General features: G+C 40.9%; 1 protein-coding gene across 1 annotated transcript in view; it reads left to right on the top strand.

The window, feature by feature from the left end:
* Positions 1-20,219, top strand: part of LOC139750064 (uncharacterized) — a 278,496-nt gene that overhangs the window by 232,726 nt on the left and 25,551 nt on the right. Inside the window, exon 17 of the mRNA XM_071664399.1 lies at positions 9,808-9,993. Coding sequence (XP_071520500.1) covers positions 9,808-9,993 — 186 coding nt within the window. The remainder of the gene's footprint in view (positions 1-9,807; positions 9,994-20,219) is intronic.

The following is a 20,219-nucleotide window of genomic DNA, read 5'->3' as shown; positions in this document are numbered from 1 at the left end:
CCCAGTCATTTGCATTAGTTCCCTGCAAAAATCATCCAAATGCCTCTCTCTTCTCTCTCACTAATCTTCTTACTTCTTTATCCCACCAATCACTACCCTTTCTAATCTGCCCACCTCCCACATTTCTCATGCCACAAACATCTTTTGTGCAAGCCATCACTGCTTCCCTAAATACATCCCATTCCTCCCCCACTCCCCTTACCTCCTTTGTTCTCACCTTTTTCCATTCTGTACTCAGTGTCTCCTGGTACTTCCTCACATAAGTCTCCTTCCCAAGTTTACTTACTCTCACCACTCTCTTCACCCCAACATTCTCTCTTCTTTTATGAAAACCTCTACAAATCTTTATTTTATTTATTTTGCTTTGTTGCTGTCTCCTGAGGTAGCGCAAGGGAACAGACGAAAGCATGGCCCAACCCACCCACACACACATGTATATACAAACATTTCCACACACGCAAATATACATACATAGCTATACATCACAATGTATTCATATATATATATACACACACAGACATATACATATATACACATGTACATGATTCATACAGGCTGCCTTTATTCATTCCCATCACCACCCCGCCACACATGAAATAAAAACCCCCTCCCCCTCATGTGTGCGAGGTATCGCTAGGAAAGACAACAAAGGCCACATTCGTTCACACTCAGTCTCTAGCTGTCATGTAATAATGCACCAAAACCATAGCTCCCTTTCCACTTCCAGGTGCCACAGAACTTTCCATGGTTTACCCCTAAAGCTTCACATGCCCTGGTTCAATCCAATGACAGCACGTCGACCCTGGTATACCACATCGTTCCAATTCACTCTATTCCTTGCACGCCTTTCTCCTTCCTGCATGTTCAGGCCCCAGTCACTCAAAATCTTTTTCACTCCATCTTTCCACCTCCAATTTGGTCTCCCACTTCTCCTCGTTCCCTCCACCTCCAACACATATATCCTCTTGGTCAATCTTTCCTCACTCATTCTTTCCATGGGACCAAACCATTTCAAAACACCCTCTTCTGCTCTCTCAACCACACTCTTTTTATTACCACACATCTCTCTTACCCTATTATTACTTACTCGATCAAACCACCTCACATCACATATTGTCCTCAAACATCTCATTTCCAGCATATCCACCCTCCTCCGCACAACTCTATCTATAGCCCACGCCTCAACCATATGACATTGTTGGAACCACTATTCCTGCAAACATACCCATTTTTGCTTTCCAAGATAATGTTCACGAGTTCCATACATTCTTCAAGGCTCCCAGAACTTTCGCCCCCTCCCCCACCTTATGATTCACTTCTGCTTCCATGGTTCCATCTGCTGCCAAATCTATCCCAGATATCTAAAACACTTCACTTCCTCCAGTTTTTCTCCATTCAAACTTACCTCCCAATTGACTTGACCCTCAACGCTACTGAACCTAATTACCTTTCTCTTATTCATATTTACTCTCAGCTTTCTTCTTTCACACACTTTACCAAACTCAGTCACCAGCTTCTGCAGTTTCTCACATGAATCAGCCACCAGCGCTGTATCATCAGCAAACAACAACTGACTCACTTCCCAAGCTCTCTCAACCCCAACAGACTGCATACTTGCCCCTCTTTCCAAAACTCCTGCATTTACCTCCCTAACAACCCCATTCATAAACAAACTAAACAACCATGGAGACATCACACACCCCTGCCGCAAACCTACATTCACTGAGAACCAATCACTTTCCTCTCTTCCTACATGTACACGTGCCTTACATCCTCGATAAAAACTTTTCACTGCTTCTAACAACCTGCCTCCCACACCATATACTCTTAATACCTTCCACACAGCATCTCTATCAACTCTATCATATGCCTTCTCCAGATCCATAAATGCTACATACAAATCCATTTGCTTTTCTAAGTATTTCTCATACATTTCTGAAAGCAAACACCTGATCAACACATCCTCTACCACTTCTGAAACTACACTGCTCTTCCCCAATCTGATGCTCTGTACATGCCTTCACCCTCTCAATCAATACCCTCCCATATAATTTACCAGGAATACTCAACAAGCTTATACCTCTGTAATTTGAGCACTCACTTTTATCCCCTTTGCCTTTGTACAATGGCAATATGTAAGCATTCCGCCAATCCTCAGGCACCTCACCATGAGTCATTCATACATTAAATAATCTTACCAACCAGTCAACAATACAGTCACCCCTTTTTTAATAAATTCCACTGCAATACCATCCAAACCTGCTGCCTTGCCGACTTTCATCTTCCGCAGAGCTTTTACTACCTCTTCTCTGTTTACCAAATCATTCTCCTTAACCCTTTCACTTTGTACACCATCTCGACCAAAACACCCTATATCTGCCACTCTATCATCAAACACAGTCAACGAACCTTCAAAATACTCATTCTGCCACTCTATCATCAAACACATTCAACGAACCTTCAAAATACTCACTCCATCTTCTCACATCACCACTACTTGTTATCACCTCCCCATTAGCCCCCTTCTCTGAAGTTCCCATTGATTCCCTTGTCTTACGCACATTATTTACTTCCTTACAAAACATCTTTTTGTTCTCCCTAAAATTTAATGATACTCTCTCCCATCAACTCTCATTTGCCCTTTTTTTCCCCGCTTGCACCTTTCTTTTGACCTCCCGCCACTGTCTTTTATACATCTCTCAGTCATTTGCATTATTTCCCTGCAGAAATCATTCAAATGCCTCTCTCTTCTCTTTCACTAACAATCTTATTTGTTCTCACCTTTTTCCATTCTGTACTCATTCTCTCCTGGTACTTCCTCACACAAGTCTCCTTCCCAAGCTCACTGACTCTCACCACTCCACACCAACATTCTCTCTTCTTTTCTGAAAACCTCTACAAATCTTCACCTTCGCCTCCACAAGATAATGATCAGACATCCCTCCAGTTGCACCTCTCAGCACATTAACATCCAAAAGTCTCTCTTTCGCGTGCCTATTAAATAACAGTTAATCCAATAACGCTCTCTGGCCATCTCTCCTACTTACATATGTATACTTATGTATATCTCTCTTTTTAAACAGGTATTCCCAATCACCAGTCCTTTTTCAGCACATAAATCTACAAGCTCTTCACCATTTCCATTTACAACACTGAACACCCCATGTACACCAATTATTCCCTCAACTTCCACATTACTCACCTTTGCATTCAAATTACCCATCACTATAACCTGGTCTCGTGCATCCAAACTACTAACACACTCACTCAGCTGCTCCCAAAACACTTGCCTCTCATGATCTTTCTTCTCATGCCCAGGTGCATATGCACCAATAATCACCCAGCTCTCTCCATCCACTTTCAGTTTTACCCATATCAATTTAGTGTTTACTTTCTTACACTCTATCACATACTCCCACCACTCCTGTTTCAGTAGTGCTGCTCCTTCCCTTGCCCTTGTCCTCTCACCAACCCCTGACTTTACTCCCAAGACATTCCCAAACCACTCTTCCCCTTTACCCTTGTGCTTCGTATCACTCAGAGGCAAAACATCCAGGTTCCTTTCCTCAAACATAGTACCTATCTCTCCTTTTTTCTCATCTTGGTTACATCCACACACATTTAGACACCCCAATCTGAGCCTTCGAGGAGGATGAACACTCCCTGTGTGACTCCTTCTTCTGCTTCCCCTTTTAGAAAGTTAAAATACAAGGAGGGGAGGGTTTCCAGCCCCCTACTCCCATCCCCTTTAGTCGCCTTCTATGACACATGAGGAATGCGTGGGAAGTATTCTTTCTCCCCTATCCCCTATATATGTGGATGAGAGAGCTTGGGAAGTGAGTCAGTTGTTGTTCGCTGATGCTACAGTGCTGGTGGCTGATTCATGTGAGAAACTGCAGAAGCTGGTGACTGAGTTTGGTAAAGTGTGTGAAAGAAGAAAGTTAAGAGTAAATGTGAATAAGAGCAAGGTTATTAGGTACAGTAGGGTTGAGGGTCAAGTCAATTGGGAGGGAAGTTTGAATGGAGAAAAACTGTAGGAAGTAAAGTGTTTTAGATATCTGGGAGTGGATCTGACAGCGGATGGAACCATGGAAGCAGAAGTGGATCATAGGGTGGGGGAGGGGGCGAAAATTCTGGGAGCCTTGAAGAATGTGTGGAAGTCGAGAACATTATCTCGGAAAGCAAAAATGGGTATGTTTGAAGGAATAGTGGTTCCAACAATGTTGCATGATTGCGAGGCGTGGGCTATGGATAGAGTTGTGCGCAGGAGGATGGATGTGCTGGAAATGAGATGTTTGAGGACAATGTGTGGTGTGAGGTGGTTTGATCGAGTAAGTAACGTAAGGGTAAGAGAGATATGTGGAAATAAAAAGAGCATGGTTGAGAGAGCAGAAGATGGTGTTTTGAAATGGTTTGGGCACATGGAGAGAATGAGTGAGGAAAGATTGACCAAGAGGATATATGTGTCGGAGGTGGAGGGAACAAGGAGAAGTGGGAGACCAAATTGGAGGTGGAAAGATGGAGTGAAAAAGATTTTGTGTGATCGGGGCCTGAACATGCAGGAGGGTGAAAGGAGGGCAAGGAATGGAGTGAATTGGATCGATGTGGTATACCGGGGTTGATGTGCTGTCAGTGGATTGAATCAGGGCATGTGAAGCATCTGGGGTAAACCATGGAAAGCTGTGTAGGTATGTAAATTTGCGTGTGTGGACGTATGTATATACATGTGTATGGGGGTGGGTTGGGCCATTTCTTTCGTCTGTTTCCTTGCGCTACCTCGCAAACGCGGGAGACAGCTGCAAAAAAAAAAAATATATATATATATATATATATATATATATATATATATATATATATATATATATATATATATATATATATATCTTTTTTTCTTTCGTACTATTCGCCATTTCCCGCGATAGCGAGGTAGCGTTAAGAACAGAGGACTGGGCCTTCGAGGGAATATCCTCACCTGGCCCCCCTCTCTGTTCCTTCTTTTGGAAAATTGAAAAAAACGAGAGGGGAGGATTTCCAACCACCCACTCCCTCCCCTTTTAGTCGCCTTCTACGACACGCAGGGATTACGTGGGAAGTATTCTTTCTCCCCTACCCCCAGGGATAATATATATATATATATATATATATATATATATATATATATATATATATATATATATATATATATATATATATCTTTACATGCCTTTCCTTTGCTGATTTGTCCCCAGGCAACTTTAAAGCCCATTGTATCATCAATCAAATCATTATGATCCTCGGTAGAATGTAAACCCCAGCCTCAGTTGTGTTGATCCAAACCTTTAGAAATCAAGGCATAACATTTCTTTTGAGATTCCTATGTTAGTCCACCAAATAAAAGAGAAATTGCTCAAAGGAATGCTCTTGGGAGAGTTCTGTTTGCTGCAGAGAAAGGCTGTAATCCAGGAAACCATTTGGCATACAGCTTTGTCGTATCATTGCAAAAGGGTGCAAAATTGAACTTCCCAGATAGCACTCCAAATAATGTTGCACCACCAGGGATTACGTGGGAAGTATTCTTTCTCCCCTACCCCCAGGGATAATATATATATATATATATATATATATATATATATATATATATATATATATATATATATATATATCTTTACATGCCTTTCCTTTGCTGATTTGTCCCCAGGCAACTTTAAAGCCCATTGTATCATCAATCAAATCATTATGATCCTCGGTAGAATGTAAACCCCAGCCTCAGTTGTGTTGATCCAAACCTTTAGAAATCAAGGCATAACATTTCTTTTGAGATTCCTATGTTAGTCCACCAAATAAAAGAGAAATTGCTCAAAGGAATGCTCTTGGGAGAGTTCTGTTTGCTGCAGAGAAAGGCTGTAATCCAGGAAACCATTTGGCATACAGCTTTGTCGTATCATTGCAAAAGGGTGCAAAATTGAACTTCCCAGATAGCACTCCAAATAATGTTGCACCACCAAGTTACCAAGGTCTGTAACTGTAAGGCAGTCACAGCATCTGAGATAATCCAAGTTTTTTCCTTAGGGAGACAAAGAGAGCCCATCTGAGAATTCCACTTTATTCCCAAGCATGTAAAGATTAGTTGGAAGGTAAATGGGATTTGTCCTGGATGATGGTGATAAACCTGTCTTTTGAATTGTCTCTCTCCGTGAAGTCCCTGTTTTGGCACATTCATTTTGAAAGTGCCATCTCCAGAAAGTTATCGAGATAAGCCAAACATCATTGATTTAACTGTAAGAAATGGTGTGTGTTCTTAATCAAGAGCCATTTATGAACTTCTGGTCCATAATGTCAGCTCTGAGGAGAGTTGAATGTGTAAAATCATTGTCTTTCTGTTACTTTACTGGAATGTGTTGATAAAGACTGGCCCTACTGCAGAGGCATTGCTCAGCCTCTCTCCCAAGTTCCTCGTAAAGTTAAGAATTGCTGGTTAAATGGAAGTTACCCTTGATATTGTATGGCTAAGATTTTCAACTCCACCCTAGACCATTTCTTAACATTAGGAGGGAACTTATTGAACTTCTGGAACTGTCAAAGGTATTGGAAACAACACCTGACTAGATAAGGGCTATTGTGTGGAAATTTTTAATTGAAATCTACATTGATGGCCATGAAGCACTGTGTTGCAGGAATGACTGCCACTGTCAGAGATATTTGAATCCAGAAAGATTTTTTTCTTTCAAGGAGAATGAAATGAACTGTGAATTCTTCTCTAATAATTCACTTTAAGCTTAGAAGAAAAAAAACTGCCACAAGATAGGTGTCTCTTCTCCCATGTAGGCTAAAGGTAACTGAATAATTGAAAGGTTTTCTGTTGCTGAGAACAATCTGAATAGTTTCAACAGGAAAAGTGAAGTCACAGAAAGATAACAATTGCAATAACTCAGCCTGCTAACTCATATCAAGAAGCAGCAAGTGTGTATTTGTAAAAAGAAATTGGCTTGCACTCTGATAACAGTATTGAAGTTCAGTTTGATTACGCACCTAGGATAGGAATACAAAGATCTGCATGACAAGAGCATGACATGAATAGAAATGTTGAGGTATGAAAAAGGACTTCAGGAAACAAGAAAAAAGATTTTACTGCACATGTGAACTGCATGACTCCCCTGAAGGAAATGATAAGCAGCATGTAGGATGATGCAATGCCCGGGTGCTGATAGCTGGATCATGCCTCAGAGCTGCACAGATCCCAAAACACTACAAATCATACTTATTGGAACTCACCCTGTATCTTGAAAACTATTCCTAGTTAATAGTTTTATGCATTATATTCATACTCAGACCCCCAAATTTGTAAAGATTAACTACTTTCATTTCAGAAACATTTTGGATGTCGATCAATGTAATCAGTGATATGAATGTCAACCTCGTGCTGTACTAATCTTCAAAATTTTGGTGCCACCCACTTTTCAATTAGATCTATCAGTTTGATAGTGTCAAACTGTCTCCTTCTTTCCCTGTAATTTCTCCTTTGACTACCAAACACTGGTCCTGTATTCTCTCCACTTTTCTGAACCATCAACCAGCCCATAAATATCCTTAATTGCTTCATCTCTAATATTGCATATTACTCTTTCAACCACTTCACCGAATTTCCTGTATACTTTTATTTATTTCACCCGAGGTCTGTATTCCTCTCCCTCACTCTTAATGCTCTGTTTATCTGATTTCAAAATTTACTTCTAATATTCCCTGCCATCCACTTTAATCTACTGAGGGACTGTCTCACAGGGTAGTGGCTGTAAAGCAAGAACTATCCTTAGGAAGGATAGATTCTCTTATGGTACAACTGCAAATGAATATTTTTGTTAGTGGCTTACATCATTTAGATAGACATAATCAACTTATTTTCGATTCCTGTCTTGTGCTCCAAGAGAACCATAAGGATATGGTTTGAACTGATGAAAGGGGCAAGGGGGAACATTGAACCTTTAAACAACTATAAACTGTAGATGACTAACTTGAAAGTGCCATCCAAAATATATCATGGCTTGATAAAGCCACACAAAGAGAACTCACCACGAAGGGGGAAATAGCTTGTTACCGTGACAAGTATCCCCCTAAACCAAACTCTATCCATTCGAGAAAAGATGCCATGATGGATTGAGGACAGTCACAAATTACGTATACCACTTCTAGCAGTGCCATGGACAAAAAGTTCATCTGATTAAACCTATTTTCTCTAAACATATTGCTTTGCCCAGCCCAGGTATTACCTACCTTTTAAATTCCTGAGGGCAGCTCTGTCCCCCACTATATCAGTAGTATCCATTATCATGGACCTAGAGGTAGCCTATCCCACCTTTACTAGGTTAGGTGATTTTTGTCTGCAAGTAGCTCCCAAGCCTCTAGTCCTAGGGGAAGAATGAAGCATCCATGAAAAGGAAGCTATTTGCCTACTGAATGTCATTTTAGGTTAGTATGGACAGAACTCAGAAGAATGAGACCTTGACCAGTTAATGCCCTTCCTTATATACTCCACCTGGTGTCAAAGTTGTATCATTGGTGTGAGACCATTCTAGTTCCTCCATCTAATGTAACTCCTCATACTAAGTCCATTTGTTTAAAATGCATGGAAACTTTGAATAGCAACCACCCAAAAACACATGAGTTTACAGAAAAATGGGGTAAACACATTTCAGAACCTGAACTTCTCTCTGCTGTCTGATTCCACCTTCTGGTCAAGTCTTTTTATATCAAGTATGTGAAAGACTCAGACCTCCTTAGCAAGCCTTCTTCCGCTCATTGAAAAAAAGATATGCTTTTGTAAATAGAGATGTAAGAAATGATATTCCACTAGAGGAACTTTGTGGGTTAGAGTGGATTAGAAGTAGGGAGGGTAGGGTGTGATGGGTGAAGTCATTTAGCTCACAGAAATGGAAAGGTCTGATACTAGCTCTTTCAACAACAGTTAGATGTACTTACTTGATTAAATTGTAAACATGAAATTTGAACAGTCATACAGTAGTAATAGAAAGGAAACAAATAAAAAAGGGGTATTGATTCTTGAAAGCGTAGCATTTGTACATGCCATGGACCTAGGCGAAAGTGGATTGTCTTGCATGTTGTCTGGTGGTGGGTGCTGTAATTGGCTGAGGCTAGTCTGAGTCATTCATCCTAAGCAAAGAGCTCTGGAGATTTTTGGATCAGTCCAGAAGAGATGAGGGGAACTTAGCATTCCTCACCATTTTCTGGGGTCTGTAGTAAATCAGACCCTGATGCCTGTCAAGAAGTATCTCATTTTGCTCATGAACAGACTGCAGAGGAGAGAAATGATGGTTTGAATACTGATAAACTTTTTCTGGAAGGGTCCCCTCCCTATAATCCTCTTGCAGCTATCTGATCTTGTCAGTCATGGGATGGTGGCATGCTGTGAATTCTGGCAACTAGACCTGTCCAGGGCATTCTATATTTAGGGGTTGGGTTTAATGGCAGTTTTGGTTGTGAGCAAAGTGGACCCATTTGTGTGGCATATGTAGGGGTTATCTCTTAGGGTCTAAGAGGCTTTGATATTCCCATAAAATGTTATCTCATCCTTTTGCTCACCATACTTCCCTTTAGGAAGAAAATAGTTTAGTTTTCACAGCTCTTTATGTATTTTCTGTCTTTTTGTATACAGGGTTATATGTTATAGTTTTAACTCTTTATTGAAAATGAAGATTTCTTTCATTTGTCTCTGTAGCTGTCATCATCACTCCATTCACAATTCCATGGGGTGGATCAGATGGATGCAGCTTCGTATTGTTTACTAAACCTTTATATTGTCCATTTCCTTTGCAGGATTCTGAAATCAGTGAAAATTCGCACTTGGAGAATATTGCAGATGGTGCAACACAAATGATCCAGCTGAATCCAGACAACCAAACACTCCAGGGTTTTACCTTGGCCTCCTACAATCAGCCATCTACTGCCACAACTGTTATGCTTCAAGAAGGTGCTAATCAAGAAACAGATAGACAGATTCAGGTATATGATCAAATATATATTTATCATGTATTATATACCCTTCCCTTCTGTATAATTCATTTTGAAATATCAAACAGAGGAAAGATCTAAATAAGGATTTTTCCCAAAGGCTTATGCATGTGTAGTTGTAACCATTATCAAAAGAAGGGAGAGTTAAGTGCTTGGAGAATGTTCAGGAGGCAAAGTCCATGGAGTGAGAAGGACAGGTGCAAAAGTAGGTGCATCTTTTCTGCCGAAAAATGAGCTGTGGCATTGTTCTGAAGATTGCAAGAAAGTAAGTTCAAGGTTGATTTGGGTTAAAATATTTCAGTGAATGACAGAACATATTTTGACTTGGGCATACAAATGTCTGCACCATATTGGTTTTCAGGAAAAAAGTGGTTTAGGGAGTGAAGAAGAAAGAGTGAGTGCCTTTGGCAGCACTGATAGAAGGCACTGATTTCTATTGTTTGAGTATCTAAATACAAGGCTAGGTAATGTGTCAGTTGAGGGTATGATTGGAAGGGTGCATAGAGTCCATGGTGTGGATAGAAATGGGGAAAATTTTTGTCAGTTTGTGTGCTTAAAGAGAAATGACAATTGGGAATAAATGTATCAAGATGCGTTGCTCAAGAATGTGTAAGTGACTGGGGATGTGAAGTATTAGGATTATTTGAAAATTGAGAGAGATGTAAAGGAGAGGATGTGTGCAAATGTACTGACAGAGGTAGCAGACAAAATGTCTCATAACTTCTTTGTAGAGGCAACTGCAACAGATGGTGGTGGGTTTAGGAAAAGAGGAAAGATATTTATATGGAGTTCGTGAAAATGAGCTTATGGTAAAACCTCTGTTATCCATAATTTGAGACAACAAAATTTTCAAGAGAATTTGTGTTTTTCAGTTTTGATTGGCAACCCTCGATTATATAAAGAAAGACGTATGGAGAAGGATGGATGTGTTGGAAATTAAATGTTTAAGGACAGTATGTGGTGTGAGGTGGTTTGTTTGAGTAAGTAATGAAAGGATAAGAGAGATGTGTGGAAATAGAATGAGATAGGTTGAGAGAGCAGAAGATGGTATGTTAAAATGGTTTGCATATATGGTGAGAATGAGTGAGGAAAGATTAACAAAGAGGATATATGTGTCAGAGGTGGAGGGTAGAAGGAAAAGTGGGAGACCAAATTGGAGATGGAAGGATGGAGTGAAAAAGATTTTGAGCTATCAGGGCCTGAACATACAGGAGGGTGAGAGGTACGCAATGAATAGAGTGAATTGGAATGATGTGGTTTACCGGGGTCGACATGATGTCAGTGGGCTGAACCAGGGCATGTGAAGCATCTGGGGTAAACCATGGAAAGGCTTGTGGGGCTTGGATGTGGATAGTGAGCTGTGCTTTCGTTGCATTACACATGACAGCTAGAGACTGAGTGTGGATGAATGTGGCCTTTTTTGTTTGTTTTCTTGGCACTACCTTGCTGAAGCAGGAAGTAGTGATGCTGTTTCCTGTGGGGTGGGGTAGCGACAGGAATGGATGAAGGCAAGCAGGTATGAATATATACATGTGTATATATGTATATGTCTGTGTATGTGTATGTATATGTATGTATATGTATGTTGATATGCATATGTATGTATATGGGCATTGATGTATATATATGTGTATATGAGTGGATGGGCCATTCTTTGTCTGTTTCCAGGTGCTACCTCAATGATACAGGACACAGCGATTATGTATACTAATTAGAAAATAAAGATATTTCAAGAATATTTTAAATTACGCTCACACTGTGCTTCATTGATTAGTGTACTCACCATCGGGTGTTTTGTGTTGCTTGTGATTGTTTACCATTTCCTGTGTGCATTCTGGCATGGTGATGTGTGCTGGTCTTGCACATTTGTGTATTTTATGAACAATAGCCCCTTTCAGGTGTTGTCAGCAAATGCCTGACAGCCCCTCAAATTCATCTGCATCTCACATTAAATGCAAGATGAACATTTGAAGCCTCAAAAAGATGAAGTTGGGCTAGAGGCTTACTAAGGGCAAGTCCAAGGCAGCATTTATGAAGGACTTCATTGTTGGCATTATCGATAACTATTTATGACATCATCAAGCAGCTTAGGATTGAGGCATGTCGTGTATGAATATTTTGTTATGTACAATATTGCAATTTCTGAATGATTTGATATATTTAAAGAATAACGAATAACCAGAAATTTTGCTGCTCTAAACAGTTGATTCTCCCCAGCATTTTTGATACGAGATTTTATTGTACTTGGAAAAGTGACTTCAGCCTCAGCCAACAACAAAGGAGGTATATTACTCATACTACCCAACTTGACATTGGGAGGGCTAGTGATAGCTGTGTTGTCAAGTTGCAGTCCTCTGACCCAGATAGCTGTCTTTTCTTTCTACCTCATCCACACATGGACTGCTGGCAATCTGTCCACAAACATACAATCTTTCCTTTTCTCAGATAACATTTGACATCACTTAACTCACACAACTCATTCTTTGTAACTAGATTTTTCCTCCATTGAGCACTATGTGCCAGCCCTGTCTTTTGAAAAATAGGTAAGAGGAACAGATAGAAGTAGTAGGCAGGAACATTAAACAAGCATTCAGTACAAGTAGTAAGTAGGAATATTAAGTGGGAGTATTAGGTATGAGCCTCTGAAATCACTGTACTAGTGTTGCCCTTTGCAACAGGCCTGTTCAGATTGAGGTACTAAGTGCTAGAAAACAGCACTGGAGTTCACCAGTCATGGAAACTCTTTTGCCATGGCCACACCCTTGAAGGAGTTCATGAAGGGAACAAGCACAGAGGAAAAAAGGCCTTTATGCAGAGGTACTCAACCAGGAGAGATTAACCTTTTGATTGATGTTGTGCTGTATATGGCGCATGGCATCTCTAGCAGTTGACTGCAGTTTGCCTTATTGTCTAGAGAAATTAACCCCTTAATGTCTCACTAAGTTCTTTTCAGCCCTCAAAATTTGCATCGTTCAGATTTTTTAAGAATGCATTTAACCTTACAGTTTCAAAGATATTCATACAACAGTGAAAAAGAAAAAACTTCAGAAGCATATTTCTTACAGTGCTTTCACTCTAAGAATGTGTAGAAGTTTGGTTGACATTTCATCACAGTGCTAAGAATTATCCTGCAGTACAGCCTGTCGACTGCATTGCTGCTTTACATGTCTTATCTTTGATTTTATCTGACAAAAATTAATTGATAGTTTTTATGTTTTTTGTTTTTGTTTTTTGCTTTTTATACATTAAAACTTATTGTTATAGTCAGTGTGATTCATTGATAATTTTTACATAAAAGCCAAACTGTCAAAGTTTGCAATAATACTGTCTAAACCAGTCAGATTCATTGTTATCAAGGTCTGGCAGATACTGGAAATTATAACTCCACTTTTGCAAGAAAAGCTTGTCTTGCCTCATATATATCAATTTTCAATGCTGGAAGAGTTAGTGTCCATAAAATCACTCCACATGATATGAAGACAGCTTATCATCACAAAAAATTTGGGTCAGCTCCTGCTTGGTACTCATAAGTCCAGCTAAAAGCGACTCAGCTTTCTTCCTAGAAAACTCACAAAAATGTACTTTCATTGATGTGACTGGAGGATGTTGAATGCAGGTTAATTTGACTGTGGAGAATAATTATTGCACACTCCCACCTTAGCCAGACACTAACCAGACTATGCGCACTTCCTTGAAATAGAAAAGTAAAATCATTACTCAGCACACATAGATGTCCATCTTGAAATGTTCTGGAGTTCAAATTCCCAAGCACAGTAAGCAGTGAGGAGGCAACAACTACACTGCCTTTGCCCATGTTTTAACTCATCTGGTTGGTAACCATTAAAATGCCATGGGATTGTAAGTACATCATTTTTGTGCTGCATAGATAAAAGCAAAGGTTACCTAGGCAAAGAGAATGTATATAGATTTATGTGAATGGTGTACAAATATATATATGAATAAACAGATACACAATATAGGGAATTATAATATGATTGCATAGTGTGATGTGTATATTATGCCATAAGGAGGGACAACTCTTATGCATGCCAGTGCTATAGGATGAAAATATATTCATTTAATAATTTCACCATGCATATAAGTAAGTAATGTGCTAATATATATAGGGACGGAGAGAAAGAATACTTCCCACGTATACCCCACGTTTCGTAGAAGGCGACTAAAGGGGCAGGAGCGGGAGGCTGGAAACCCTCCTCCTCCTTGTATTTAAATTTCTAAAAGGGGAAACAGAAGAAGGAGTCATGCGGGGAGTACTCATCCTCCTCGAAGGCTCAGAATGGGGTGTCTATATGTGTGTGGATGTAACCAAGATGAGAAAAAAGGAGAGATATGAAATATGTTTCTGGAAAGGAATCTGGATGTTTTGGCTCTGAGTGAAATGAAACTCAAGGGTAAAGGGGAAGAGTGGTTTGGGAATGTCTTGGGAGTAAAGTCAGGGGTTGGTGAGAGGACAAGAGCCAAGGAAGGAGTAGCACTTCTGAAGCAGGAGTTGTGGAAATATGTGATAGAGTATAAGAAAGTAAACTCAAGATTGATATTGGTAAAACTGAAAGTGGATCGAGAGAGATGAGTGATTATGCACCTGTTCATGAGAAGAAAGATCATGAGAGGCAACTGTTTTGGGAGCAGCTGAGTGAGTGTGTTAACAGCTTTGATGCCCGGAGACCAGGTTATAGTGATGGGTGATTTCAATGCAAAGGTGAGTGATGTGGCAGTTGAGGGTATAATTGGTGTACATGAGAAGTTCAGTGTTGTAAATGGAAATAGCAAAGAACTTTGGATCTGGAGAAGGCATATGATAGGGTTGATATAGATGCTTTGTGGAATGATTTAAGAGTATATGGTGTGGGAGGTAAGTTGCTAGAAGCAGTAAAAAGTTTTCACCAAGGATGTAAGGCATGTGTACAAGTAGGAGGAGAGGAAAGTGATTGGTTCCAGTGAATGTCGGTTTGCGGCAGGGGTGTGTGATATGTACATGGTTGTTTGATCTGTTTATGGTTGGGGTGGTTAGGGAGGTGAATGAAGAGTTTTGGAGAGAGGGGCAAATATGCAGTCTGTTGTAGATGAGAGGGCTTCAGAAATAAGTCAGTTGTTGTTCGCTGATGATACAGCACTGGTGGCTGATTCAGGTGAGAAACTGCAGTTGATGACTGACTGGTAAAATGTGTGAAAGAAGAAAGCTAAGAGTAAATGTGAATAAGAGCAAGGTTAATAGGTTCAGTAAGGTTGAGGGACAATTTGGTTAGGAGGTAAGTTTGAGTGGAGAAAAACTGGAGGTGAAGTGTTTTAGATATCTGGGAGTGGACTTGGCAGCGGATGGAACCACGGCAGCGGAAGTGAGTCACAGGGTGGGGCAGGGGGCAAAGGTTCTTGAGTGTTGAAGAATGTTTGGAAGGCGAGAACATTATCTTGGAGAGCAGAAATGGGTATGTTTGAAGGAATGGTGGTTCCAACAATGTTATATGGTTGCAAGGCATGGGCTAAAGATAGGGTTCTGCAGAGGAGGGTGGATGTGTTGGAAATGAAATGTTTGAGGACAATATGTGGTGTGAGGTTGTTTCAACGAGTAAGTGATGAAGGGTAAGAGAGATGTGTGGTAATAAAAAGAGTGTAGTTGATAGAGAAGAAGAGGGTGTGTTGAAATGGTTTTGACATGGAGAGAATGAGTAAGAAAAGATAGACAAAGACAGTATTTGTGTTAGAGGTGCAGGGAAAAAGGAGAAGCAGGAGACCATATTGAAGGTGAAAGGATGGATTGAAAAAGATTTTGAGTGATCGAAGGCTGAACATATATGAGGGTGAAAGGTGTGCAAGGAATAGAGGGAATTGGAATGATAAATATATATTTATTTATTTATTTTGCTTTGTCGCTGTCTCCCGTGTTAGCAAGGTAGCGCAAGGAAATAGACGAAAGAATGGCACAACCCACCCACATACACATATATATACATACACATCCACACACACAAATATACATACCTATACATCTCACCGTATACATATATATGCACACACAGACATATACATATATACACATGTACATAATTCATACTGTCTGCCTTTATTCATTCCCATCGCCATCCCGCCACACATGAAATAACAACCCCCTCCCCCCTCTTGTGCACGAGGTAGTGCTAGGAACAGACAACAGTGGCCACATTCGTTCACACTCAGTCTCTAGCTGTCATATAATAATGTACCAAAACCACAGCTCCCTTTCCACATCCAGGCCCCACAGAACTTTCCATGGATTACCCCAGAGCTTTACATGCCCTGGTTCAATCCATTGACAGCACGTCCACCCCGGTATAACACATCGTTCCAATTCACTCTATTCCTTGCATGCCTTTCGCCTCTCCTGCATGTTCAGGCCCCAATCGCTCAAAATCTTTTTTACTCCATCTTTCCACCTCTAATTTGGTTTCCCACTTCTCCTCGTTCCCTCCACCTCTGACACATATATCCTCTTGGTCAATCTTTCCTCACTCATTCTCTGCATGTGACGAAACCATTTCAAAACACCCTCTTCAACTCTCTCAACCACACTCTTTTTATTACCACACATCTCTCTTACCCTTTCATTACTTACTCGATCAAACCACCTCACACTACATATTGTCCTCAAACATCTCCTTTTCCAACACATCCACCCTCCTCCAGACAAACCTACCTATAGCCCACCCCTCACAACCATATAAGATTGTTGGAACCCTTATTCCTTCAAACATACCCATTTTTGCTTTCCGAGATAATGTTCTCACCTTCCACACATTTTTCAACAATCCCAGAACTTTTGCCCCCTCCCCCACCCTGTGACTCACTTCTGCTTCCATGATTCCATCCACTGCCAAATCCATTCCCAGATATCTAAAACGCTTCACTTCCTCCAGTTTTTCTCCATTCAAACTCACCTCCCAATTGACTTGTCCCTCAACCCTACTGTACCTAACAACCTTGCTCTTATTCACATTAACTCTCAGCTTTCTTCTTTCACACACTTTACCAAACTCAGTCACCAGCTTCTGCAGTTTCTCACATGAATCAGCCACCAGCACTGTATCATCAGCGAACAACAACTGACTCACTTTCCAAGCCTTCTCATCCACAACAGACTGCATACTTGCCCTTCTCTCCAAAACTCTTGCATTCACCTCCCTAACAACCCCATCCATAAACAAATTAAACAACCATGGAGACATCATGCACCCCTGCCGCAAGCCAACATTCACCGAGAACTAATCACTTTCCTCTCTTCCTATTCATACACATACCTTACATCCTGGATGCAAACTTTTCACTGCTTCTCGCAACTTGCCTCCAACACCATATACTCTTAATACCTTCCATAGAGCATCTCTATCAAATCTATCATATGCCTTCTCCAGATCCATAAATGCTACATACAAATCCATTTGTTTTTCTAAGTATTTCTCATATACATTCTTCAAAGCAAACACCTGATCCACACATCCTTTACCACTTCTGAAACCACATTGCTCTTCCCCAATCTGATGCTCTGTACATGCCTTCACCCTCTCAATCAATACCCTCCCATATAATTTCCCAGGAATACTCAACAAACCTATACCTCTGTAATTTGAACACTCACCTTTATCCCCTTTGCCTTTGTACAAAGGCACTATGCATGCATTCTGCCAGTCCTCAGGCACTTCACCATGAGCCATACATACTACATTGAATATCCTCACCAACCAGTCAGCAACTCAGTCATCCCCTTTTTTAATAAAGTCTGCTGCAATACCATCCAAACCCGCGCCTTGCCAGCTTTCATCTTCCGCCAGGCTTTCACTACCTCTTCTCTGCTCACCGATTGATTCTTCCTAACCATCTCACTTCACACACCACCTCGACCAAAACACCCTATATCTGCCACTCTACCATCTAACACCTTCAACAAGCCTTCAAAATGCTCACTCCATCTCCTTCTCACATCACCACTACTTGTTATTACCTCCCCATTGGCCCCCTTCACCGATGTTCCCATTTCTTTTCTTACGCACTTTATTTACCTCCTTCCAAAACATCATTTTATTCTCCCTAAGATATAATGATACTCTCTCACCCCAACTTGTGCCCTCTTTTTCACCTCTTGCACCTTTCTCTCAACCTCCTGCCTCTTTCTTTTATACATCTCCCTGTCATTTTTACTATTTCTCTGCAAAAATCATCGAAATGCCTCTTTCTCTTCTCTTTCACTAACAGTCTTACTTCTTCATCCTACCACTCTACAGTGTTGAGGTATATGAATACAGTTAGTTTTGGTAAAATGCTATCTGCTGGCTTTGTGAGCCTGATGAGAAATGATTGGTGTTGACCCCGTTCTTCACCAACGTGAGACGAAGGGTATTCGAGTTCATAGTATTCAAATAGTCATTTCCATATTAGGGGCGATCATAGCCAAGCGGTAGCACTCCCACCTGTTGCATAAGGGTCCCGGGTTTCATCCTGGCTGTTGGGGGTTTGTCTATGAAGGTGCGTGTTCATATGCACTTTGTTTGTATTCATATAACTCCGCATTGTACAGTTAGGTTCGGTAAAATGCTGTCTGCTGGCTGTGTGAGCCATATTGGAAATGACCGGTGTAGACCCTGTTGCTCACCAATATGAGATGAAGGGTATTCGAGTACATAGTATTCGAATAGTCATTTCCCTATTAGGGGTGATCATAGCCTAGCGGTAGTGTTCCCGCTGTTGGAGGTTTGTATGATATATATATCCCTGGGGATAGGGGAGAAAGAATGCTTCCCACACATTCCTCATGTGTCGTAGAAGGCGACTAAAGGGGACGGGAGCGGGGGGGCCAGAAACCCTCCCCTCCTTGTATTTTAACTTTCTAAAAGGGGAAACAGAAGGAGACACGCGGGGAGTGCTCATCCTCCTCGAAGGCTCAGATTGGGGTGTCTAAATGTGTGTGGATGTAACCAAGATGAGAAAAAAGGAGAGATAGGTGGTATGTTTGAGGAAAGGAACCTGGATGTTTTGGCTCTGAGTGAAACGAAGCTCAAGGGTAAAGGGGAAGAGTGGTTTGGGAATGTCTTGGGAGTAAAGTCAGGGGTTAGTGAGAGGACAAGAGCAAGGGAAGGAGTAGCACTACTCCTGAAACAGGAGTGGTGGGAGTGTGTGATAGAGTGTAAGAAAGTAAACTCTACATTGATATGGGTAAAAACTGAAAGATGATGGAGAGAGATGGGTGATTATTGGTGCATATGCACCTGGGCATGAGAAGAAAGATCATGAGAGGCAAGTTTTTTGGGAGCAGCTGAATGAGTGTGTTAGTGGTTTTGATGCACGAGACCGGGTTATAGTGATGGGTGATTTGAATGCGAAGGTGAGTAATGTGGCAGTTGAGGGAATAATTGGTAAACATGGGGTGTTCAGTGTTGTAAATGGAAATGGTGAGAGCTTGTAGATTTATGTGCTGAAAAAGGACTGGTGATTGGGAATACCTGGTTTAAAAAGAGAGATATACATAAGTATACATATGTAAGTAGGAGAGATGGCCAGAGAGCGTTATTGGATTACGTGTTAATTGATAGGCGCACAAAAGAGAGACTTTTGGATGTTAATGTGCTGAGAGGTGCAACTGGAGGGATGTCTGATCATTATCTTGTGGAGGCAAAGGTGAAGATTTGTAGAGGTTTTCAGAAAAGAAGAGAGAATGTTGGGGTGAAGAGAGTGTTGAGAGTAAGTGAGCTTGGGAAGGAGACTTGTGTGAGGAAGTACCAGGAGAGACTGAGTACAGAATAGAAAGAGGTGAGAACAAAGGAGGTTAGGGGAGTGGGGGAGGAATGGGATACATTTAGGGAAGCAGTGATGGCTTGCGCAAAATATGCTTGTGGCATGAGAGGCGTGGGAGGTGGGCAGATTAGAGAGAGTAGTGAGTGGTGGGATGAAGAAGTAAGATTATTAGTGAAAGAGAAGAGAGAGGCATTTAGATGATTTTTGCAGGGAAATAATGCAAATGACTGGGAGATGTATAAAAGAAAGAGGCAGGAGGTCAAGAGAAAGATGCAAGAGGTGAAAAAGAGGGCAAATGAGAGTTGGGGTGAGAGAGTATCATTAAATCTTAGGGAGAATAAAAAGATGTTTTGGAAGGTAAATAAAGTGCGTAAGACAAGGGAACAAATGGGAACTTCAGTGAAGGGGGCTAATGGGGAGATGATAACAAATAGTGG

This window comes from Panulirus ornatus, chromosome 9, assembly GCF_036320965.1.
Source record: "Panulirus ornatus isolate Po-2019 chromosome 9, ASM3632096v1, whole genome shotgun sequence".
Lineage (NCBI taxonomy): Eukaryota > Metazoa > Arthropoda > Malacostraca > Decapoda > Palinuridae > Panulirus > Panulirus ornatus.
Note: the sequence above shows the minus strand (reverse complement) of the source record. Positions and strands in the feature narration are given on the sequence as shown.